The 25,949-nt window shown below is 40.1% G+C and overlaps 1 protein-coding gene across 2 annotated transcripts in view; it reads right to left on the reverse strand.

The window, feature by feature from the left end:
* Window positions 1–881: 881 nt before the first annotated feature.
* CDC42SE2 (CDC42 small effector 2) overlaps window positions 882–25,949 on the reverse strand; it is a 190,112-nt gene continuing 165,044 nt past the window's right edge. Inside the window, exons 1-4 of one of the 2 annotated variants that reach the window (XM_089677154.1) lie at window positions 22,385–22,632; window positions 12,538–12,639; window positions 8,057–8,170; window positions 882–4,138 (exon numbers count right to left, since the gene is read on the reverse strand). In XM_089677154.1, the coding sequence (XP_089533280.1) occupies window positions 8,072–8,170; window positions 12,538–12,639; window positions 22,385–22,462 (279 nt within the window). In that variant the 5' untranslated portion in view covers window positions 22,463–22,632 and the 3' untranslated portion in view covers window positions 882–4,138; window positions 8,057–8,071. Of the gene's footprint in view, window positions 4,139–8,056; window positions 8,171–12,537; window positions 12,640–22,384; window positions 22,633–25,949 lie in introns of those variants that run through there. The other variant, XM_089677155.1, reaches the window with a different exon arrangement.

The following is a 25,949-nucleotide window of genomic DNA, read 5'->3' on the forward strand; positions in this document are numbered from 1 at the left end:
GGCAGTAATTCTAACACTAGACCTCCTCTGCAAAACTAGAGTGGTAACCTGTAAGGGCTTTCAAAGTTTTGTCTATAAATAGTAATATTTACTCCATTTGTCGCCGTTGCATGGGTGTGCGAAATTTAAAAGTGTGACAGGTTATCTATGTACTCTGCGTAACATCATCTTTTATATTTTACAAAAAAATGGATTATGTATTTTTTTTTTTTTTGCAATAAAGTAAAAAAAGTGTATTTTCCCTAAAAAATGCATTTGAAAAACCGCTGCACCAATACTGTGTGACAATTTATTCTCTAGGGCTTTGTTTAAAATAAATAAATAAAAATAATTTTTATATATATATATTTGGGGTTTGAAAACATTTTCTAGCAAAAAATACAGATTTTAAAATCTTACTAAAATGTAATGTATAAAACTTGCATTAGCGATCAATTTAAAGTAAGACCAAAATTAAAATTCAGACTTCACACAAATCAGAGGAATGTTCTCTTCTGCATAGAGTCAAGGGATAATTTTATGTATGATTCTGCATGCAGTACTGTACAGATGATGGAGGTTGTTGAACGCTGTAGTTTTGTGTTGTCTTATTCACCGTAGGGACTTTTACAGCCATTTAACTATCACACATAGTACCTGTTTTCACAAAGAGGGAGTTATTTAAATATATGTGCACTCCGATTATTACACCAAGTTGATATTTATCACATGCATTTCTGAAAAACATAAAAATGACTATTGGCCCTCCTTTCTAACAGTCTTTGACAGCATTATCATTTTACTTTTAGACCTGAGTTGTTTTCTAAGACAGAACATTTCCATACATGGTAAAAATATCTTAGCTAATTTTTTTATACAACAAATACACTTCTCACTACGTATGCTTTCAGTTGCCAACTTTATTTGATAATGTTCAGAAAATTAAATGAAAATTCCAACGCAGAGATGAAAGAAAACATTTATTGAATCAATGTCAATACTTCTCTGTAATATCTACAAGCCAACACTGAACTGACTTTTTTATTTCAAGAATGAACACAATGTACAAAAAGTATGCTTTGTTATAAAAATATGTCAATTATTTATTTATTTTTCTCTTGATCAAAGAATGTGAAAATATCTTTTTGATAATCCCGCTCTTCAAACAGCTTGGTAGTAGGATGATAAAAAGCATGGCAAAGAATCCTGGCACAGTTTGATAATGTTTTTTTTTTTATTTCTTGCAGAACATTGTGTAAAATCACAACACAATACTGATATCTGATCGCACTGCTGAATAAATTGCAACAGTGTAAAAAGCACACGACAGTGTAAAGGAAGTCATTTTGCTAATAAAATATTAATGGGAATGTACCTTATAGGACTGATAGTATCATACAGGCTGAGTCTTATGATAATTAGCATGTGAACTGGCCTATTTTGGTTGGATTGGGGTTTAGATTGCATGTGTACGGTCAAGCTGGAATCTTTAGAGATGCCTTCTGTCTGACCAGTTGGTGTAAGCACTGATCATCGACACAAATTCTAACACTACAGTCATATCTTCTGACTGTATAATCATCAGGCCTTATTCCTAATAAACTGATCAACTCATTTAGAGCAAAGTAATATTAATAGATCTGGAGCCGCCACATATCGTTCAGGATTATCTTCCTGGAGATCTGAAAAGTAGCAGGAACTTAAGAGATCCCAAAGTGATCTCTGGTTTTGCAGTGCTACTATGAAAGGTCAGTTGATGGCCTTCTCTGACTATACTAATATCATTATCAAGGCCTGTAGGAAAGGTGAAATCTGATCAAGAGATTATGTTTTATACCCAGCAGCATTACTCTTTACACCGCCAAAACTCAATAAGCGAAAGAAACAGAAAAACCCAATTCATCTTTCTACACGTAGTTTCAGCTATCTGAAATTGGATTGGTTGGCTGTACTCTACGTATTTCTCTTTACAGTACTGTATTAAAAAAACTGACATATGTGCTTCCTACTAGGTACAGCTTCCATAGAATAGCAGGTATTGTAATGGAAATGCACAAGCAGCCAACATCAGAGTCAATTTTTCCAATTGTTTGCTCACCTCCTGTTATGATGGGTATTAGTGAAAATCACAAAATGGATCCTTGCACTGTAGGCAGTGGATGTATTATAAACATGACTACTAGTCACCTGCTAGGCCCCAGATTGAATTCTCTCTCTTTGCCACTGCAAGTTCGTATGGAACATTGATCTGATGTATCTCATTGTTGCAATAAATTCACATCCTTCTTTTTTTAACCTATTCTCTCTTCAACTGACTATCTTTCTAGACTCTTCACAGACAGGGTTGGGATTGGTATGCAGTAGAGCCTGCTAGATTTGGATTTAACAGTACATTTTGGCTTCATGGTTCTTTTACTAGATTTACATTTTCAGTATTTTGATGTGGACAAGGACAGACTTGACTTGTCCTAGTCCACAACATCAACTTGACTTTAAACGGGACCAAACAACATGTACATCCATAGACAGTGCAATATATCATAAACTATTTTCACAATGCGTAAAAGACATACATGTTTCTGAACCTGAGCAGAAGACCTATTTTACAGACACTGTAAAACGTCACCCTGTATGTTAGATGCCAGTTTATCCACTTGTATTCTACCCTTGGAACATTCTGTATCCATACTGCAGCACTTAAAGGCGTGTAAGCAGCTGGACTGATTCTAAAGCCTATGTTCCCTCCAGCCGGAAAATGGTGGACTGCATGGAAACGTGCTAATCACAAAGACAGCGGTTAGATTAATATTGTAACTTAAGTTCATTCTTTTTCTCATGTCAAACACTTTTTATCCCATATAGGTTATTTTGAAAAGAAAAATAATCTCACAGGGCACATTGTTAATATTTATATAGAAATCACAGTTTGTGGTTAATGTATTTTAAGCTTCACTTTCTAGAATACAGTTCAAGCCAGGGGTGAACAAGCAGTGTTCAAATTGTGTTTTAAGCAATGTCCATCATGTTTTACCAAAGCAACAGCTGAGGCCCTCCATTCCGACATTAAAGACAGACCCTTCATCTCAGACTATGGGCATCTTAACAGTCAGGTATTTGGTAAAAAAAAAAGGCCCAATTTGCTCTGTCAGCTGCTCTCCGCTGTGCAGTAAATCATGTTGGTAGTTTTTTTTTTCGGATGGCACAAGGCATTTGATGAGGGGAATACTGCCTGTGTATCGTTAATGTTGACGTAATATCGCATGTAGTCTGACATGCACTAGACAATACCTAACCATTGGCATATGAATGGGAAAAAAGCAGGAATGGTTTTTTTTTGTATTTCATCAGGGTATTTTTTTGTTTTTTTTTTTCTTTTTACAGACAAAAGCACCAACACAACACTATAGGTTACTACACTTGTTTACAATCTCGAGGTCAGATCTTTCAAATAAATATATTGAACATTTACAGCAGAATTCCTTATGAGTGGAAGCAATTTATTATTACTTATCATCATTGTCAATATTATTATTATTATTATAATGGTCGTCATTACCGAGATCAGTTTGGGTAGACCTAAAGTGACAGAATTCTAGAGTAGCTAATCTAAAAGTTCTTGCTCTTATTCTTAGAGGCTCAAGCATCCTGTTGCTTCAGGAGGGCATTTTGGCAGATTTTTCATCAGTCTTTAGCAACAGATCAATGGTTTGGTGGGCCCATACCAGGCCACTGTACAAAAGCAACATTACATAGCATGCAAGTCATCTATCTCATGAACAGTCCCAGTCGCAACTAGAATTGTGCTTGAAGATCCTGGGCATTCTCAATAACATTAGGGAAGGCCCGACTAATGCAAATATTAACTAAAAAAAAATAAATGCAAAATTAAAATAAAAAGGCAGGAGTGTAAAAGTGTGGGCCTGCAAATTGGATTCCTAATGCATTTTGTTTGGCATAGACTAGGTGCCTTTTTTCCACCAGAGAGGCATGGCACTGCCTATTAAATATCCAGATCGTCACAGGTCATTATCTTGTTCCATCATATGGAAGGACAATGCATCATCTTGCACACAATGGAGAAAACAGAAAAAAGTCACCAATGCAAAATGAGGGTGGTGAAGACAGAAGGAAGGAGTAGCTATAGACCATCCAGGAGACCCTAAAAAGACAGAAGATAATTTAACATTTATAACTTTGACATGCAAAATGATAATGCAGTTAAAGCAGACATATACTCAATTGCTAACACAAAGATACATTACCAGTGAGAAATATAAAGAGTAACTGATGGCCCAAAATACTTGGGACAATGGCATGGGAATGCTGGTAGATCTTGCTGCAGGACTTTCTGTGTTAAAGTGCATGAAGGCAAAAGACCTTCTGTGTGCAGCCCCCCCAATACTTACCCGAGCCTCATTACGATCCAGCGATGTGAGTGACAGCCTCAGCTGTCCTGGGTCTCTGCCTCCTCACTGGCAGAGACAGCAAGTGGGAGCCATTGCCTCCCGCTGCTGTCAATCACAGCCGGTCAGCCAATATGGAGAGAGAGGGGGTGGTGCTAAGCCACGGCTCTGTGTGTGAATGGACACACAGAGCAGCGGGTGCCCCCATAGCGAGCTTCTTGCTGTGGGGGCACCCTACAGGAGCAGACAGGAGAGCCTGCGGGGAAGAGGAGGATCTGGGCTGCTCTGTGCAAAACCACTGCACACAGCAGGTAAGTATAGACATGTTTGTTATTTTACAAAAAAAAAAAATGTACCTTTAGAATCACTTTAAATTTGAACTATAAGCAAAATTGTTTCTTCCATTTTGGATAGAGTAAGGGAGGGTAATAACCCCTGTCAGTTTATTTTTTGCCATCTGTGTCCCACTGGAGAGATTTACCATCACTTCCTGCCTCATAGCCAAAACAGGAAATGAGAGGAAGTCCCTGCAAATTAAGGGAATTCCTTTGGGACCACCAGGTGACCTGAATTAGTGTCTATTACTATTACTTGGGACAACCCAAAATTTGGGATTTTCTTTTACTTTCAAATTGAGAGAGAAAAATCTCCCTAATGTGGGCACAGACTGCAGTAAAACCTAGTAGGTGTTCTAATCCCTCTCCATGCTATTCAAAACTAAAAAAAATAAAAAATAAAAAAAGAGTCTTGCTTTAGTTATACTTGAAAAGCAAGTGTGAAATAGAATATAATGTCTTCCCTACTAGCTCCCTACTAACCTAGTCCAACCCTGAAAAGCAACACTTGCCAGTTTTTTAGAACAAGAAATGTAAAAATATTTTATTGGGATTTTATGTGATAGACCAACACAAAGTGGCACATAATTGTGAAGTGGAAGGAAAATGATTTTCAAATTTTTTTACAAATAAATATTTTCCTTCCACTTCAATTATGTTCCACTTCACTTTGTGTTGGTCTATCACATAAAATCCCAATCAATACATTTAAATTTTTGGTTGTAACATGACAAATTGGGGAAAATTTCAAGGGGTATGAATACTTTTTCTAGGCACTGTATTTGCCAATTCCCTCAGCTGTGCATGGTAGCCAACCAGCTTCTAATTCCAGCTTGTTCAATTAAGCTGTCACCATAAAACCTGGAAATTATTTGGTTTCTATGCAGAGCTGCACCACATTTTGCACTCCCCAGTTTTAGTCAATTTCCCCCATTGCATTCTTTGTTGCAAATACTTAGAGTACATATTTCTCAAGCTACTTGGCTCCATCCAATGATCATTATTCAATTAATGAAAAATAGCTTAAAGCAGTATTAAACTCAAAAGGCTTTTTTTGGCTTTCTTTCTTCTATTTTCACCTGGTGATCCAGCCAGTAAGTCTATTGTTTTTCAACAGAAAAGCTCTCTTGCAGTTCCAGGGATGAAACAGATCATTTACAATTGGCAGGGGTGCTTAAAATGATCAGTTTTTATTTATTCATGAAATATTTTATCCCAAAAGGAAAAAAACAAAACAACTTTGCTGTAACTGCTTATATGTTAGATGTACTAGCAGATTTAAATGCACTAACTCTCCCCTTCCCCAAGACTGACAATACTGCTGTCCAAATCTGCTCCCTGAGCTCCTTTATCCATAGTGGGGGCACTCCAATAAGGTAGCCATGTTACCGGCCAGATCACCATGGGCTGCAATATATTCCATTTTTGGTGTGGGTTTAATACACTATAAGATTAGTTTTTGACCAGTTTAAATGACAAGTGGAGATTTACCATACACACACAGACAATGCAAATATAAAGGTTTAGGCTGGGAACAATACATATGCAGTCCAAAATATTCATTCATACTCAACATTAGTCTCTTTTACATATGATGCCTAGTCTCAATCTGCAAAGTATTACAATTCATCACAGTAATTCCCCAGTGTTCCGCATGCAACTGTTACACTGATCCCTGACATAAAGCTGAAGATTCAGACTGAGGGAAAGGAGGTAATGCTTAAAGGATGAGTTCACTTAAAAAAAAAAAAAAAAAATGATAATAAATGTAAATTTTTTGCAGATTAAAAAAAAAAAAGTGACTTTATTTATGTTTTTATTTGCAACCTGTAAAGCATTGCACCAGCGATCAGCAGAATGGTCATGCAGGTCTCCTGCATCTGTGTGCTTGTACCTCGTACGGGCAGACAATTTAACACTGACAGGGCAAGACTGAATGAACTAGCACAGCACTGCACAGAGCCATGTTAGATCATTGAGAACTACAAGCCGACAGCTGCAAAGGATGTTGGGCAGCAGCTGCAGAAGTGGGCACATGTTACATGTTCCACTTTAAAAACGGGTGGAACATGTAACGTGTCCCCAATGGTGAACCTATCCTTTAATAAGGACATATATAAACCTTTCTTAAAGGGGAACTAAAGCCTCACTTGCCAAAACTGCCAGCAGATAGGTAATAACTCTTCTGCAATAAAAGGAACCTACCTGTATGCTTGCAGTCTGCTTTGGAATGTACATGGAGATGCGCAAGTGCAGCTTGGTTTACATTCTGGCACAGTACCTGTGTGCTGGGATGACTGCACTCCTGTGCATGTGTAGGAGTGATGTTATCTTGTGTCAGCCAATAAAGATGGCTGCAGCCTGGCACCTGGAAGTACCCAGGTAGAAGATACTGCAAAGGATGTTGGGACATTTGAAAGAAAGGTAAGTATTGGGAGGTTTTGTGTCACTTTAACCTCTTTACAACCGCGCTATAGCCGAATGACGGCTGCAGCGCGGTTGTCCAGTTCTGGGAGGGTGCACGCACCTGGTGCTGTCTGTGATCGCTGTGTCCTACGGACACAGCTGATCACATGACAAGGTAAAAGGAAAATCACAGTGGCCTTTTACCACGTGATCAGCTGTGTCCAATGACACAGCTGAACACAAAGTAAATACAGTTGCCGGTTATCGGCTGCACTTTCCTCACGCTGTGACAGCATGAGGAAAGTACTGCCGATAACCACCAAATGCCACAGAGCAGATCTGAACTGATAATCAGGGAACTGATCAGTGCAGCTGCAAAAGTGCCCAGCAGTGCCACACAGCAGTGCCTCCATCAGTGCTGCCTCACCAGTGCCGCCTATCAGTGCAGCCTCATCAACGCACATCATTGAAGGAGAAAATTTACCTGTTTGCAAAATTTTATAATAGAAACAACAAACATTTTTTTTCAAATTGTTTGCTCTTTTTTGTTTATAGTTCAAAACATAGAAAATCCAGTGGCAATTAAATACCACCAAAAGAAAGCTCTAATTGTGAGCAAAACAATTATAAAAATTTCATATGGGTACAGTGTTGCACAACTACACAATTGTCATTCAAAGTGCAAAAGCACTGAAAGCTGGAAATTGGCCTGGGCATGAAGAGGGTGAAAGTGCTTGGTAGGCAAGTGGTTAACTAAACCTTAACAAGGGTCACAACTTCAGATTCTTTCTTATGCCCAGGTATGACTGTCTCTCCTTCAGATAATACAATACACCCGCTTGTCAACAGGTCTTTGGCTATACCTCCATACAAACTTTTTCTTGTTCCTTCAATCACAAAAACACATAAAAGTGAGACACATAACATACTAACCAGGAAAAACTAAGGTTATCCAGCCTTGGTATCCACCAGCTGCATCTGGACATTCGCTGACATGTTGCCACCATAACCACCCTTTGACTGCATTTGGTTTTGGATGGAACTCACCTACAACATACCAGAGAAACAAGTTAGTGTCCGTACTATTGGAGCCGAGATTTAGAAGCTGAGCGCCACATACTATAGAATCATCTGATGACACAGATTATGTTATACAAAGAATGATATAAAGAAACTAAGTATAGTATATTATTATTATTATTATTACTACGAGTTTATATAGCGCCAAAGGGTTTGCTCAGCGCTGTACAATAATATTGGAACATAATAAAATGTGTAGAGTCAGCATGATATATAATATGTAATTTACATCATTTTCAAATATGTTATAAGTAAAAATGAATTTCACAGTTATTTGAAATCTTAACTGCTCTCTAGCAATGTCAGTTTAAAGTCTTATCTTTGTTAATAAACTTAAGGAAATGCTAAAAGGTGTTTTAACAAAGCAGTGTATTAATGCGGAACTAAACCCTCCTATCCTTTTCAGCCAAGGGAGCTGCCATCTTAGCCTCTGTCTGATCTGCAACTGCCATGGTGCTGCACATTTGATCAGTTATAACACCGGCTATTTGATGGTTTGACAGTTTGGTTGAGAGCACAACCAAATGCGACAGTTAGCATTCCAGGCATGCTGGGAATTTAATGGTTTTCTGAAACAATTAAATCGATGGGTTTAGTCCAACTTAAATATAATGATAGTACCGTACTTAAAGTAAAACTGAGAGAATTGTTTCCCCATTTTGGATAAAGTAAGGGAGAGTTAAAACCCCTGAAAATTTTTTTGCTCATCTGTGTCCAATTGGGGAGATGTCCAGTCACTTCCCGTCCCATAGCCACAACGGGAAGTGAATAAAATGCCTGATAGTCACCGAGATCAACTAGTATCCATTTTGGAAAATTTCCCCTCTAATTTTGGTCTGGTGACCTCAAAGTTTGGGATTTTCTTCCACTTTTGGTGATAACAGTCACCAAGACATATAGAAATGGTGAATCTCCCTAATGCCGGCCATAGACGGGCCGTTTATCAGCCGAATTGTCGGCCGATAAATGAAAAATCGGTTGAATTGTCGGTCGATAAATGAAAAATCAGTCGATGCTGTTGCAGGCACCAATGTCTGTTTTTTGTGGATTTTCTAGTATGACCGATAAAAAGAAACTAGAAGATCCACGAAAAACATCCGACGGCATTGCCCCACTAACGGCGTGAATATCGACCGATTATTCGTGCGGATGAAAATTCGGCCGATAAACGACCCGTCTATGGCCTGCATAACAGGCACACAGACAGCAATAAAAATCTAACAGGTGTTATAAACATTTAAAAAAAAAATTCCCAGGAATTGAACAAGAACACCCAGATGTCAGTCGAACAGGTGAAAAGTTAATGACAGGTATCATTAGATCACCGATATGTATTGCAGAAAAAAAAAATTTAAAAATTAAAATTATATATATATATTTATATACATATATATTTTTTTAAAATTTTATTATATATATAAATAAATAAATAAATAAAACTCTGGTGACCATGTGGCTCTTTTCTCATGGTAAACATGGTGAGTACATTTCAACCACCTGTCTATAGCTACAATAGATACTGATTTTTATTAGCACTGCTTCAGCTTTATAAAAAAAAAGGTTAGATTTCCAATATAATGGTTGAGGGATATTGTAGTCACTACATAATACACCACTGCAGCTGCACATCTCTTTTGTTTAAACCATAAATAATAGTTGTGCATTTTGTACTACGGGCTCACCCAACACAGCACTTTCTTTGTCACAGCATACATCCCTTTAACAGTAGTTGCTAAATATATCCTGAATGGCTCAGCACACATCCCCTCACCTCTGAAGATAAGCTCTATCTTGCCTTTGTTGAGGACAGAGCAGATTAACAAGCAGGCCTACATGATTGCACAACTCCTGTGTAACTGCAAGATTACTATGAAGATGTGTACAATTTTTACAACACTGAAATTACTCTTCACTAATGGAATGTGACTTAATTAAGTCATTATCTAGCTTTTAATGCAACATCAGGGCTATAGAGATTGGAATTTTCGCACATTTAGACTGTGTTGCTAAACAACATCCTTCAGGTGGCAGTCTAAACTTGAATTTAAAAGTAAAAAAAGTAGGTTTTGTGCAAACAGGTAGATGTGTTTACACAAGAATAAAAAGGAGTCATTCAGGTACTCTTGATAAAGATCAGCACAAGGAAACCCATGTAATATGCTTTAACTTCCAAAAAAAGCATCCATACATGACTAGTGCACAGTTTAAAGAAGTGCAGGACTTAAAAAAAAAAAATATATAAAAACAACAAAAAACAAACATTCATACTTACCAAGTGGATGCAGAATCAGTCCGATGCTGCACCTGTCCCCTGTTGCCTCTAAAGCCCCCGCTGTGTACTAACAATCAGATTGTCGTATGATTGCTTTGAAAGCACTAATTTTCCATACGGTTTTCTGATCGTGTGTACTAGGCTTCAGATCGAGAACAAAACAATCAAAGACCGCTGGTTGCTTGGTTCTCGATCTTCACTGAGCAGAGGACAGTGACTGTCAATCATCCTCTCTCTGCTTTGCCCCTCCAGCACTCACTGGAGCGCTGGGCTGTGGAAGAGGCAACTGGCTCAGGTTCTCAGCAGCACACTGACAGGCTGAGCCAGCTGCCAGTCGGGAATCTGAGTGGATCCTGACTTTAAAGACAGGATGTCTCCAGAGCTTGGAATGGCTGAGTGATGTCAGCTGGCAGCAGATTTTAGCCCTCTGTCAGCTGAATATGGGGTCACAGGGGTGCAGAACTAACTGCCCTCCTGTGACCCACGGGAGAAGCAGGGCTAAAATAGCTTTGGCCGTACTTCTCCTTTAGGCTCCATTCACACTAGCGTTTAAGCTCCTAGAAGCATTTTTTATCTATGTTATCCTATGTGTCCACACTACTTTTAGCATTTTTGAGCTTCAGCGTCTAGGGGCAGAAAAAAAAAATTGTTTTTTGGAGCGTTTTTAAAGCAGAAAAATGCTAAACTGAAATGCTCCTAACAGCTTTTTTTCTAGCTTCTTGATTTTTTTTTTCCTCTCCATGTACTGTAAGGCTCCATGCACACTGGCGTTTTTTTAAGCTCCTAAAAGTTATTATCAGCATATGTTTTTCTGCTCCTACAAGCTAAATAGTGTTTCCTATGTGTCCATGCACACTACTTTGGGCTATTAGCATTTTTTTGAGCTTCAGTGTCTATGAGCAGAAAAAATTGTCTATGTAGAGTTTTGTTTTGGGTGTTTTTCCAGCAGAAAAAAAAAACTACACGCTACTAAAACGCTCCTAACAGCTTTTTTCCAGTTTTTTTTTTCTCTACGTGTATTGTAAAAACACTAATACGCTCCTAAACGCTTCTGAACACTACTAAAACGCCACTAAAATGCAATTACCAGAGTTTTTTATCCAGCGCTTTCCCCCAGCATTTCTTAAGCTTAAAAAAAAATGCTAGTGTGCATGGAGCCTAAAAACGCTAATAAAACGCAAACACTCCTAAGCGCATCTGAACGCTATTAAAAGCCGCTATTACCAGAGTGTTTTTTCCAGTGTTTTTTTAGCTTAAAAAACTGCTAGTGTGCACGGAACCATAAAGCAATATTATAGTAAATTATTTTTAAACAGCTGACAGGCAGAGTTTGTATAACAGAAGATACCCTAGTGCAGGGGTGGGCAACTGTGGCTCTCCAGCTGTTGGTGAACTACAAGTCCCATCATGCCTCTGCCTTTGGGAGTCATGCTTGTAACTGTCAGTTTTGCAATGCCTCAAGAGACTTGTAGTTCTACAATAGCTGGAGGGCCACAGTTGCCCACCCCTGCCCTAGTAGTATCTTCTATCATAAAAACCTCTCCTAGCCTGTCAGCAGTAATGTAATCTGCGCCGCACAGCTCAGACCACATTTACGGTACCCACTCTGTGCCATGGTGAAGTGACTCCTGTGCGCATGTGCGACAGAGACATCACAGCCCAGCCATTCAAGCATCCGGAGAAACTGAACCCAGAAAGAAGACTGGAAAAAAGATGAAAGTGCCCAGGACATGCTAGAGTGGTGACAACACAGTACTGGAAGGCTTGTTTGACAGGTAAGTCTGTCATAATGTGCTAATATAGGGTGCATACCAGAACATTCTGACATAAAGCTCCTGGGGGCCCATAAATGAAAAGAGTTATGGTGGAGTTTACTACCGCTTTAAGATGCTCCTTAAATCATATCAACAACGTGTTGAGTCCAATCAGATACTTTGTCAAGCTGGAGCTTTACTTCCAGGCAGAAATCATTAGCAACTGACAAAAACTAATAACATTCAGTTACAAAACCATGGGTTGCCACCCGGCTTACAGAAGTAATTTAACGAATTGCACTACTTACTGAATTCATTCCACTAAATACATCTCCTGATCCTACATGTGCAGTATGAACAAAGTTTGTTGGTTCTCCAATCATACTTCTGTCAATCCGCCGCCGCCTTTTCTGGAAGCAAAAAAAGGAGAAAAAAAAAAACTAAATATATGTATATATACATAAAATGTACATTTAATTTAAGTACCCCAAATATGGAGAATGTGCTCCTGCACAGTGCTATAGACGTAAAGTAACATAAGGAATACAAAAGTTACTTTAAAAATATTAAAGTGGTTCTAAAGGCAGAAGGTTTTTTACAAGTACATTCTATGCATTAAGGTAAAAAACCTTCTGCATGCAGGTCCCCCCTCAGCCCCTCTTATACTCACCTGAGCCCGATCTCTACCCAGCGAAGAGCACCAAAGCAGAGGTTATCCTCAGTCTCTCCCTCCTCTTTGGCTCAGACACAGCCAATGGCTCCTGCTGCTGTCAATCACAGCCAGTGAGGAGAGAGTGGGGGCAGGGCCAAGCCGCACTTAAAGCGGAGCTCCACCCAAAAGGGGAAGTTCCGCTTTAAGGACTGCTCCCCATTAAGGATCGGCACCTTTGGGGGGCGGGTGGGGAGTGGGTACCCTAGGCGATCGGAAGAGGAAGGTGTCCTCCCACCCTGTAGTCTTTTGGGACACATGACAGATCCCAGAAGACTACAGGACCATTCATGAAGCGCAGCGCTACTCGCTCATGTGCAGTGGGTACCCGGCTATGAAGCCGCAAGCTATCACAGCCAGGTGCCCACACTGAAGATGCCGGTCTCCTGGAATCCAGGATGGCCAGTGAAACGGGCTGCAGGGGACACACAGCAGGACTGAAGGACAGGTAAGTGGCTGTTTTTTTAAAAGTCAGCAGCTACAGTTTTTGTAGCTGCTAACTTTTATTTTTTGACAGCGTGAGTGGAACTCTGCTTTAATGTGTCTTAATGAAACACGGAGCCGGCTCAGGAGCGAGCCCACTTCTGAGCTGGCTTTGTGTGCTCAGTGGCAAGGAAGAGCCAGGAGTGCCGTGGAGAACCCAAAAAGAGGAAGATCGGGGTTACTCTGTGCAATATCATTGCACAGAACAGGTAAGTATAACGTGTTTTTATTTGAAAATATAAAAAAATTTTCCTTTACGATCACTTTAACTTATAGAAAAGTCCATCGTTCTGACCATGTTTCAGGGTACACCTATATTTAGGATTTACCATGAAACATGGCCAATATCTTCAGCCCTCCACCCTTAAACCATTACTCTCTTACAAAATCCAAGAGTTCTTCTGCCTGCCGGCTTCTGCCATTTTAAGAATTTGGCGTGGCTGTGCTTGGCACTGGAATCTGAACTAAACAAACTACAATTCCCATCTGCCACCACAACATTGTAGTTCTCAAGTGTAATGACGTAAGCACAGTTGTTGCCCATTGACAATTCCTCCAGTCCCATAACTGAAGGGATGTACCTTGGTAAAGACCTGCGACTAGAAGAAAAGTCTGCAGGAGTTTGAGCATTGAACCCATGATCCACTGATTTCAGTTGCAATGATTTGCAGGCTCCAAAGCAAAAAAAGTATTTGGGTGCATTTATTATTTTTTTGCAAAATGTGAACTATGCCTTTAATGGGTACTTTTGAATGTTGTAAGTTTTCCCCTGAGCCTGCAATTCCACTTTAATCTAAGCTGACATTAATTTTAACTGTTTGAAGAAGGGTAATGAAAACAATAATGACATATTAATTAACATGCTTCTTCTCTGACAGAGTAATGCATAGCATTTGTGTATGAACAATAAATAAACATATGTAAATAAAGAGAATATTTGAAACCCAGTACGACCGGACCCACCAGGCACAAAGCCAACCATACCAACACGCTTAGGTCATAGCACATAATTAAACAAACACGTCATACTACTTATCCAACATCATACAAAATTAAATAATATCCTGTTGTGTTACTCAGATACCTAACAATGATGGCATAGCAGTCATTAAATACAAATACAAGATATGAACCTGAATACCTTGACAATGAAAGAAAAGTATGGGGCAGTTTTTAGCAGCCTGGATAGCTAAGCAACTAGAACTGAATTCTGTGTTTTTATTGGGATTCACAACTGATATTTAATTATGATTAGTGTACATGAAAAGGTTTAAAATAAATCAATGTAGGTTTTGTCATGCTCAAATGAAACATATGGTGACTGCTTTGCAAATTACAGGAATAAACATGATGAGTGTTGTTATTAAAGCCAAAGAGACCGTACGCACCGTGGTATTTTTAATGTAAAGCCTGTCCACTTTAAGGCTCCATGCACACTAGTGTTTTTTTTAAAGCGGAGTTCCACTCACCCTGTCTTTTAAAAAACAGCCACTTACCTGTTCCACGATCCCGCTGTGTGTCCCCCGCAGCCCGTTTCACCGGCCGTCCTGTATTCCAGGAGGCCAGCATCTTCAGTGTGAGCACCCGTCTGTGACAGCTTGCGGCTTCACAGCCGGGTACCCACTGCGCATGCGCGCGAAGCGCTGCACTTAATGAATGGTCCTGTAGTCTTCTGGGACCTGTCACGTGTCCCAAAAGACTACAGGGAGGGAGGACACCTTCCGCTTCCGTTCGCCTAGGCCAGTGGTGGGCAACCTTTTTTTTCAACTGAGCCAAATCTCGCCAAAACCATGATTGAAATTTATTTTGAGAGCCACATTTTTAAAACTGAAAATACATCTCCCATATAGTAATTCATCCCCCATAGTAATTCATCCCCCATAAAGTAATTCACCCCCCATAGTGTAATTCATCCCCCATAGTAATTCATCTCCCATATAGTAATTCATCCCCCATCGTAATTCATCCCCCATAGTAATTCATCCCCCATATAGTAATTCATCCTCCATATAGTAATTCATCCCCCATAGTAATTCATCCCCCATATAGTAATTCATCCCCCATAGTAATTCATCACCCATATAGTAATTCATCCCCCATAGTAATTCATCCCCCATAGCAATTCATCCCTCGTATAGTATTTCATCCCCCGTATAGTATTTCATCCCTCGTATAGTATTTCATCCCTCATATAGTATTTCATCCCTCATATAGTATTTCATCCCCCATATAGTAATTCATCCCTCATATAGTATTTCATCCCTCATATAGTATTTCATCCCCCCATATAGTATTTCATCCCCCCATATAGTATTTCATCCCTCATATAGTAATTCATCCCTCATATAGTATTTCATCCCTCATATAGTAATTCATCCCTCATATAGTATTTCATCCCTCATATAGTAATTCATCCCTCATATAGTATTTCATCCCCCCATATAGTATTTCATCCCCCCATATAGTATTTCATCCCCCATATAGTAATTCATCCCTCATAAAGTAATTCATCCCTCATAAAGTAATTCATCCCTCATATAGTATTTCATCCCCCCATATAGTATTTCATCCCTCATATAGTAATTCATCCCTCATATAGTATTTCATCCCTCATATAGTATTTCATCCCCCCATATAGTAATTCATCCCTCATAAAGTAATTCATCCCTCATATAGTATTTCATCCCCCACAGTACTATTCCCCCCCCCGCCTTCTAGTAAGCCAAGTCCCCCGTGTCAATTCACTTACCTTTTGCGTTCCTCTCGCTGTCTTCCCGCGCCGTTCGGGTCTTCAGGGCGGACTGTGAGAGGAGCCTAGCTCCCCTCCCCTCACGTTCGGCACGCTGCCCCGCCTACACACATCCTGACAGCCACATCCGCGGGCCGGATTAAAAGATCCGCGCGGACGTTTGGGGCTGCCAACCGAGAGGAGGCAGGGGAGCGGCCGACCGAGAGGAGGGAGGGGAGCGGCCGACCGAGAGGAGGGAGGGGAGCAGGCGCCCGGCACACAGAAGAGCCGCATTAGAGTGGGTAAAGAGCCGCATGTGGCTCGCGAGCCGCGGCTTGCCGACCACTGGCCTAGGCGATTCGGCGGGAAGTGGGAGTGGGTACCTGTCAAATTCGGGTACCTGCTCCTCAAAGGTGCCAATCCTCAATGGGGAGCAGTCCTTAAAGCGGAGCTTCCCTTTTGGGTGGAGCTTCGCTTTAAGGTGAAAAAACGCTGGAAAAAATGCTGGATAAAAAAACCCACTGTTTTCTTTAGTAGTGTTTTATTAGTGTTTTTACAGTACATGTAAAAAAAATAAAAATAAAAAAAACTATAAAAAAAGCTGTTAGGAGCACATTAGTAGCGTTTAGCATTTCTTGCTCATGGAAAAAAAAACTCTACAAAAAAATGTTTCAGCTCTGTGATAAAACGTTAATAAACCGCACATAAATGATATAAACAATACAAATTAATATCCAGAGTTGTAGTATTAAACAACACACATCTAGAAACTGGTTTAGGGTGCAATCCCAATATGTGAAATGAAAGTGCAATCGTGCTGGATTCTTGATTGTGAACTCCGTATTAAAGTGACAGGGGCTCCACTGTGCTCAGACTGGTCCCCACATGGATGTACACTCACCGTCAGCCCATGGCCACCTATCTCTAGAATCTTTTTTTTTAGTTTACACTGATTTTTTTTTTTTTTTCTTCTTAGCATTTTTTCATTAGCTTTTTTCAGCTTTTTTAGTGTGTTTTACAACACACTAAAAAAGCTGAAAAAAGCTAATGCAAAAATGCTAAAAAAAAAAAGTTTTTGTTGCAGGATTCTACAGCATGAGGCTGAATTTAGTTTCTTGTAATACCCAGTACAACACACCTCAGACTGGGAAAGGGGGGGGGTGGCACATAGGACAATCAGGTCCCTTCATGTATACATACTGTTAAAAAGGAGTTACAGTCGTTTCTAAAAACAAATAAAAGTCAGCAGCTACAAATACTGTAGTTGACTTTCAGGCCCTGTTCACACTAGAGCGTTAAAATGATCAACAAGCAAAAACTTATTGTTTTCAACAGCCCTTGTTCACATCAGATGATCCAGTCATTTGTAGCAAAATGCCTCTCGCTCAAAAAAAGTACATGAGCTACTTTTCAGGCAGTTTTTTGTAACCAAAGACTTTAGTGGAAACACCTGAAAAGCACAACACAAGCTTTTTAAAGCAGTTTGCACCGCGTTTTGTGGATCGATGTGGGGGTGTCGTTAGCATACACACCCACATCAGTCCATGTGAACGGGATGCGATGCAGAATTTGTACTGAAAACACCAAATCAGTGTGAACGAAGGCTTACCAGTCCAGGGGTCCAGTGCTGTACTCACCTGGGGCAGTTCTTCACTAGTCTTCGGGTCCCCAGCACCGCCATCTTGCTTGTGACTTTTATTATTATTATACAGGATTTATATAGCGCCAACAGTTTGCTCAGCACTTTACAATATAACGGGAGACAATACAGCAACAATACTTCCCCTGTGAATGCACTGCTGTGCTCTGTGAATGGACCCACAGCCTCCTGGGACCTGTGACATCTCCCATTGGTAAGTGGGGTGGGAGAATTTCCGCTAAGATCGTCTAAGCAATCTGGAAGTGGGAGCGGGTACCTGTCAAAACTAGGTACCAGGAAAAAAAGAAAGGAGGGGTGGAGGAGGAGAAAAAGTGTAACTTTCATTTTAGGTGAGGAACATGCTGATAGGAGGGGAGAGTAGACCGCTAACTGCCTATCCTGTTGCTGCTCCTTCGCTGTCCAGTCACAGGCTGAGCACACTGACCAAGCTGTTATTACTTAAAGTGATGTTACAGCAGATTTTTTGTTAAGTGAAATGTTTTAAGCAGAAATGACATGCTCTTTTTGAGTATTTTTTCTCTCATTTTCCTCTGTATTAACCTCTGCCCACACTTGTCGACTTCAGGTATGTGGGTGCCCCATTCTAAATTGTGAAAGACTATTCTAACATCCACACACGTAAGATACCCCACATTAGAGGTGATTTATTCTTTCAAAGCAAATGCACTTTTGCACACTGGTACTGACTAGTATGCCATTGTTTCTCTTCTCCTTCAGTTTTTCTCCATCAGTGAGCTAATGTGAACCCAGCACTGATGGAGAGGGGCAGGGGAGGGTCAAACTAGGATGCTGTGCTGGCAGCTGACATCCTCCTTATCAACTGTTGGCATTGGTTATCAGGACGCCAGCAGCTAGAAGGTTGTAATGATGCACAATGAAAACCTGTGGCTTTATGTAACTAAAAGTCAGGCTTGTTCCACCCGCTGACTTCTATACAAGTTTTGGGCAATTTTTAGACATTTTGCCAAGGCACCCCTGAAGAAACCTCAAGGCACCCTGGTTCAGAAAGGCTGCACTAACAAATCGGCAGGAAACCTGCATGGCACCAACAATCTGCTGATCGCTGGTGCAATGCTTTACAGGCTCCAGAAACAAAAAAACAATAAAATGCACATTTTTTTTTACCTGCAAAAAAAAAAAAAAGCGAATTTATTATTTTTTGTTATAAGGTGAACTTTAACCTTCTAGTAGGAAAGAGATGTAACTGCCAGTGTAGTCCCAGCCTTACCCAACAGATCATGGATGTACCCCCCCTTGCTACAAATACAGCATCTTGTCTGGCTTCATGTAATGCAGTAAAGCTCTGTCAGCTGGATTCCAGTATCTGATAAGCTACTGGGTTGCCCGAGACATGTATCTTAAACATGTATCTTTTAACATGTAAAGTATTATATACAGTATAAGTAATGCAAATCATGATTCCCTCCCCCATACACATAACCTAATAAAACTGAAAAAGAATTCAGAATGGAGCTGTGAAGCTGCTACAGGCAGAAATATTTTGCACACCGGTATTTCAGAAGCTGACAGGTTTTGGCATTTTGACTATATCTGTTGGCTTGCGGTCATGCAGAACTTTGATACTTAAAGGAAACTTACTGAAAGAAGCCTGTTGTGTGTGAATAGTTTTAGAGTTTTCCATTTCTGTTATTTTTCATTTCAGAGCCAACGCCTAAACACAACATCCTTTTCCTTTTTTATTGCAATGCTGTCTAAATGTCTAACTCAATGTCATTTGCTGGCCCCCAACCACTAGTTCACCCGAGATGAATAAAGTATGTCGGGATCATACCTGCAATTACAGGAGTCTTATTTGTATGGACTCGTCTTGCCAAATATTGCTATTAGGGGGAAAGTAGCAGACAAGTTTGCTAAAACATAACCTCCAGCTACCCATCTGCATCATAGCAGCAAGAAAGACACAGCTACACCATCCACTCTACATTCCGAAAAATGCACACAGAACAAACCAGCGCAGAGGGAAAGGGTGTACAAAAGCCACGCAACCAAGTAGCATGCTTGGCTACCATGCAAAAGGGTGTGCAGAAAAGAGTGCCATGGCATCCAAGGTGTACACAAGCCACGGCTACCAAGCAGCATACAGTTTTCAGCAACTAAGAGAGGTCATTATGGGTTCCCATATGGAAAAAAATTATATTTGAAATATGTTTTAAAAATATTCTTCTCAAATATATTGACATACATTTGAAATGCTACAATCTTGGCCATATTCAATATATTTCAAAATATTATATATATATATATATATATATATATACATACACACACTGCATGTTGAAATGCGTTGTTATTACAAGATATATGAAAAATATTTTTAAAAATACATTTCAAATATACCGTATGTCTTTAAAAATACACATCTCCATTTTTGGAATGCACCTACAAATGTATGTAAAAATATATGTTAAAATGACTTTTTTATATGTTAAGACAATCTGAAGACTATATGTAAAAAATATATATCTTTAAAAATATATATTTTTAAAAATATATATTTTTTTACATATACCGGTAGTCTTCAGATTTTTTTTTTTTTTAAACACCGAACTATAACTGCCCGCAAAACATGTACCTGTAAAAAAGTAAAAGAATACTTACCTTTCCTGACATCCTTGATGTTGAATGCTGCTCTGTTGAAGAGAAACTCTTGGCTGAAGTCTTCTTCAGAAACTGACTTGTTGGTTAATGTCGGTCTCCTGAATTCCTCCTGATTCTACCTGCCAACCTCTACAGTCACTACAGGTCAGAGTCGGTTCCAGAGGAGCAATGTTGCGCAGTGTAGGTGATAGGGGAGGTAACTATTAATTTTCTTTTTAACAAGGAACAGGTTTTACGGGAACTTTCAGTTTGGCGGGTCATTATAAAACTGGCAAAACGTATTTGGAAAAACCTCCTAAATGATAAAATAAGCTAGTCTTGGGGTTAAGGCAGGAATGTGTCATTTACTGTTTAACATGCCCGTGTGGGTTATTTTACGTGAGGACCATCAGAACGCTACGTAAACGCTTTGGCGAGCATAGACACCTCATTGAAGCAGGTTCTGATAAGCATAGTGTCCCTAGACACTATACAGATCATGACAAATCCACCACGGGGTTCTTCGTGTGGGTCCTGGAACACATTCCCCCATTACCCTCAATGGCAGAGCATTTTAAGTGCCTTTGCCACCGCGAAAGATACTGGATCTACACCTTACACACCCTAGCCCCAGGAGGGCTTAATGAGCAGATCGAGATACACACTATATTATGATCACCTGTCCATTCCTCCGATAATACCCTAATGTCTATCCTAGCAACGCATCTTCCATACATAGATGTGCATATACTGACATGCGTACATAGTCATATGACTTTTTCACCCCCCCCCCCTCTCTTTTCAGTGCCCCCGCATTCATTATCCTGTTTCTTTTTGTTACACCTTTTCTCCATGTTATCGACACTACCGTTTGTGCAATTTCTCATTCATTACCATTTTTATTATCATTGTTCATAACAGTATGTGTACACCGTTATACATATATATAACAAAATTAGATAAAAAACTGGGATGGCTAGCAAGGAAAAATAATATTAATATAGAGGATAGAGTCCCTATAATGGGGTACTCAAAAATTACCTACAAATGGTGATGGCCAACTCACTCAATGTGATACAAAAAGTGGTGTCCTCGGAACCAATTATATATTGGCAAAAAAAACTGAAAAAAACAGGGAAAGTGATCCACTGGCATAGAGGTTCCAATGAGAGCAACCACGGCTGGATAGAATACAAAATTTATTACAGAGTCAAATACAAAAATTATACAAAATTTGGTTATGTCTGACAGCTGTTTGCTCTGCATGTCAGGGACCAGAATACACTTGTGCAGTATGCTGATGGGGCAATCTTGGATGCTGGTCAATAGAACAAACCCTCTCATACAGTGGAGGCAGATAACGACTGACAGCCATAAAGTTTCTATTGAGATCTCCATCTCTACACAGCAACATCTAAGGATGTGGTGAGAGTATGTCAATTAACATCAGTCTATCAATCTATTGTTTATCAATAATATTTGTATTTGACTCTGTAATAAATTGTGTATTCTATCCAGCCGCTGTTGCTCTCATTGGAACCTCTATGCCAGTGGATTTCTTACCCTGTTTTTTTCTGTTATACATATATATCCTTCATAATTTTCTGTTTTATGGCTCAGTGCTCTCTTTTTATTATCATTATATATTTTTGATAGCTTTGTGCTTTGAGATCATGGTCCACATTCATATGCGTTTTTTCCATGTTACGGTGTCTTTAAATCTCCGCTGAGCACTGTTGTGCCACGCCTGACAGTGTCCTCTATTTAAGCTGCTACTTCCTGAAGGTGCACCAGGCCAATAAAAGGAGCTAGAGGCTCCGAGCACATAGCCTGACTTTCCCACTGACCCTCTTCCTGTGATGTCACATCCTGCCAGTGTGTTCGAGGCTGGTTACTAGGCTCCTTCCTGTACAAACTCCGCTAGATCGGCTCTACAACAGCACCCTCTGTAGGATTGACCACTACAGTGTCTCTTACCATCTCCATCAGCCCAGCTGCTATTGCACCAACCACCGGTGGTGCCTGCAGGACATTTTGAGGAACGTCATCTCTCATATACACAGATGAGCTTGTTTTATAACTTCCTTTGTGAGTGTTTTGAATCCTTTACTATTAAATACAGTGTTATTACTACACTCAGACGAGTGCCTCCTGTCTCTTTTCTTCTGTCTTCCTCTGCCTTTGGGAGTCATGCTTGTAACTGTAAATCTTGCAATGCCTCATGGGACTTGTAGTTTGGCAACAGCTGGAGGGCCGCCAGTTTGACACCCATGGGATAAGGTAATCTTTTTGATCTGGCAAGGAAAGAAATAATGTGTCTACTAGGAGGAAAAAAAAAAAACGTAAAAAAACCACAAACGCAGACAAACGCAGCAAAACACTGCTAAATGCTAATGCAAAAAAAATATGAAAAACCCATGGTTGTAACGTGACTTTACACAGCTAACGTTACCAACGTTATTAAAACGTCCCGTGTGCATGAGGGGTTAAGGGCTCATGTACACTGCAGCGGCTAAACTGACGTTCAGGAGCTTTTTTGCGTTTTTTTCAGCAGCCCCTGAACTCTCCCTAATGGTTTCCTGTTTGTCCATGTACACATCGTCTTTTACAAGCAGTTGCGTTTACAGTCTTTTTTTGAACACACCAAACTTGCATTCAGGAGTAGATTTTACCGGAGTTAACCATGTTTATAAGTGTTTGCGTTTAGAAGCGTTTTTTAACTGTTCCATGTCCAGATGCTGTCCAGAGCCTTTTTTCATCATCAGAAATGTATGCAAAGCGTTTTCCAGGTACTCAAATGGACCCAGTACACCAGCGCAGTCAGGTCCAGGTTTCACGTGAAGGAAAAAATGGTAGAACGCGCTGCATTATGCGCATGATGGGATCCATAGTGATTACAAGCAGAAAAGACGGCTAAACTCAACACATACTGCTCTCTCTGCTTCTGCTCTCTCTATTTCTCTCAAAATTTCTGAAATTGTTATTTTTTTACTGTTTTTTAGTGCATTCTGGGCATTTAGGAAGGTATCCTGAGGTTATCTTTTAAAAATGCTTCTAAACACAAACGCACATAAACGCGGCTAAACTAACGTTTTTTAACCTACATTTTCCAGCAGTCAGTTTCCATCATTCAGAAGAGTTTTCCAAACGCCCCGTGTACATGAGTCCTAAAGGGCATGTGCAGACACATTTTGTTGCTTGTTCTTAAAGCTGGTACACATGGGCTAAATATAGGCCAGTTCAACAGACACCATCCGACATTCAGCCCGTGGGTTGAACAAAAAATATAAAAAAGAAAAAAAAACACCTCCCCTTGTGTACTTTGGGGCTTATCCACACCACAATGCATGTTATAAAATAAATCATAACGTACATTGTGGTGACACTTGGCAGCACACTATACAGGTGTATTGTGATGGGTTACAGTTTATCATTCTTTGCATCCCATTGCACATAAACACAGCTCTTAATGCATAGATAAATACTTAAATGTGATGCAGTGCACTGTTTAAAAAGGGCAGGCTTAGCTTTTTTTTTTTGTGTGTGTGTGTGTTGACAGCCATACACATTGCATAATGCAACCTGTCTCAATGCACAAAAACAAGCATGTTGAAATGTACCGCATTATAGTGTAAAGGGAATATGGGTTAAAGTGATATTAAACCCTCAGTTTTAAGCACTTTCAACAGCAGATTTCATTAGTATGCAGCCTCTTTATCTTTTAATCCTTCCCTGTGTTCGTGTTTAAGTTGGTGCAATGACCACTGCCCCATATTTCTTGTTTCAGGATGATTTCTTTCTCTTGCAGCATCTTATGCTATCCTTGCATGCAGGGATTAGACTTATGTCTCCCTACACTGCACACATCAATAGAAATACACAGCTCCCTGGTCTGGCATGGCAAGGCACTCCCCTGCTCCTCCCTTCCTTCTCCAAGCGAACAAGCTGACTTAAGACTGCATTGTCCACTGTTAACTCTCTCCTGTGAAGACCAGAAATTCAGGAAGGCAGCACTAAAAGAGCAGGAGCCAGTAACATTGAAAGATATAAACTGCAAGAGCCAGGGTAAGAATTTCAACAGTTTACTGGTGAATGTTTATTTTATTGTGCTCAGTGTGTTAAATTAAAGTGGTTCTAAAGTCTAAGTGTTGTTTTACCTTAATGCATTCACAGCAATAAGGTAAAATAACTCACCACTACTTGTTCTCCCCCACCCCAATCCTTAAACACTTACCTACCTCCTCGTCTCACAGGAGACACTGGGGGTAGCATGTCCAATGGCTCCTGCTGCTGTCAGTCAGTCAGCCGTGAGGAAGGAGCAGGAATGTGGCTCACCAGAGATGTGTTTGTCTATGGACGCACACAGCCTGGCTCAGAAGCACGCCCACACAGGTGCTTCTTAGCTCTGTGCCTGCTAAAGGGGCACCTGGAGGAAGGAAGAGCAGACAACACCGGCGAGGGAGCACCAAAGACATTTCAACTATTGTTGCACAGAGTAGGGAAGTATATTTTTTTTATTAGCTTTTGCTTTTAACATCAGTTTAAACACTGAGGATTCAATAGTACTTTAATTTAGCTTTGTGTCTTTAGATTGGTGCCAGGGTCACTTGAAAGGGAAATTTCACCTTTAAAAGAGATATTTCAGTTATGAGTAGATTCTCTCAGTTTGAATCAACTGTTGGTTTCCTATATCTCCAACTAAGCTAGTGGATGATTGAAAGTACCAATAGCCACTAAAAAATAAACATGGGACCAAAAAGCCACTCGTATGTCTCCTCACCAATACCATGTTTATCTACAGATACGTCACTTTTTTTCCCTCTAAAGCCTCCTTTGTAACCCTTGAGAAGCCTACTCCCTTTGAACGCAACTGCATTCAGTGTCCATACCAACGGGCCATAATTTCCTCTACTTATAAACTGCTTCAAGACGCTTGCCCGCTTACTATTGATACGCACCTTTATTTGTGCAAATGGCCCCGAATCCTTCAACATGATATTGCCTTGGATCAGTGGAGTAGGATTTGGGAGGCTGCCTCCAGATCTTCTATATGTGTAGTATATAAAGAAAACACTTCAAAAATACTGATGTTTTGGTATAAGACTCCTGAGGTTCTCCATGCTCGCAATGTTTCTCCTGCCTGCTGGTGATGTGGCGAGGAAACTGGCACTCTCTTCCACATCTTCTGGACTAGACAGCACATTGCAACTTTTTGGAGAGAGGTCCTTAACCTTTTGCAGCTACTCATACAGGCTCCTGTCGCATTTGAGCCCATTCACTTTTCATTGGGCCTACCTTTTTCAGGCCTCTCCAACTTTGCCAGGAAACTATCCTCCCATGTTTCCATGCACTGGCTTTCTACATGATCAGGATTGGTGAAGGTCATTATAGAGATTAGGGGAATGGAGTACCTCACTGCTTTACATGCTAACGCTGTCCTCACCTTTGAGGCAGTTTGGGAACTGTGGGATCTTTTCATTTCTGATTTACCTATTCAATTATCTGAAAATGATGGCTAATTCACTGTTATGTACTGACATTG

The sequence above is a fragment of the Staurois parvus genome, unplaced genomic scaffold (genome assembly GCF_062004578.1).
Source record: "Staurois parvus isolate SC_StPar_1 unplaced genomic scaffold, SC_StPar_1.0 ptg000178l, whole genome shotgun sequence".
NCBI lineage: Eukaryota > Metazoa > Chordata > Amphibia > Anura > Ranidae > Staurois > Staurois parvus.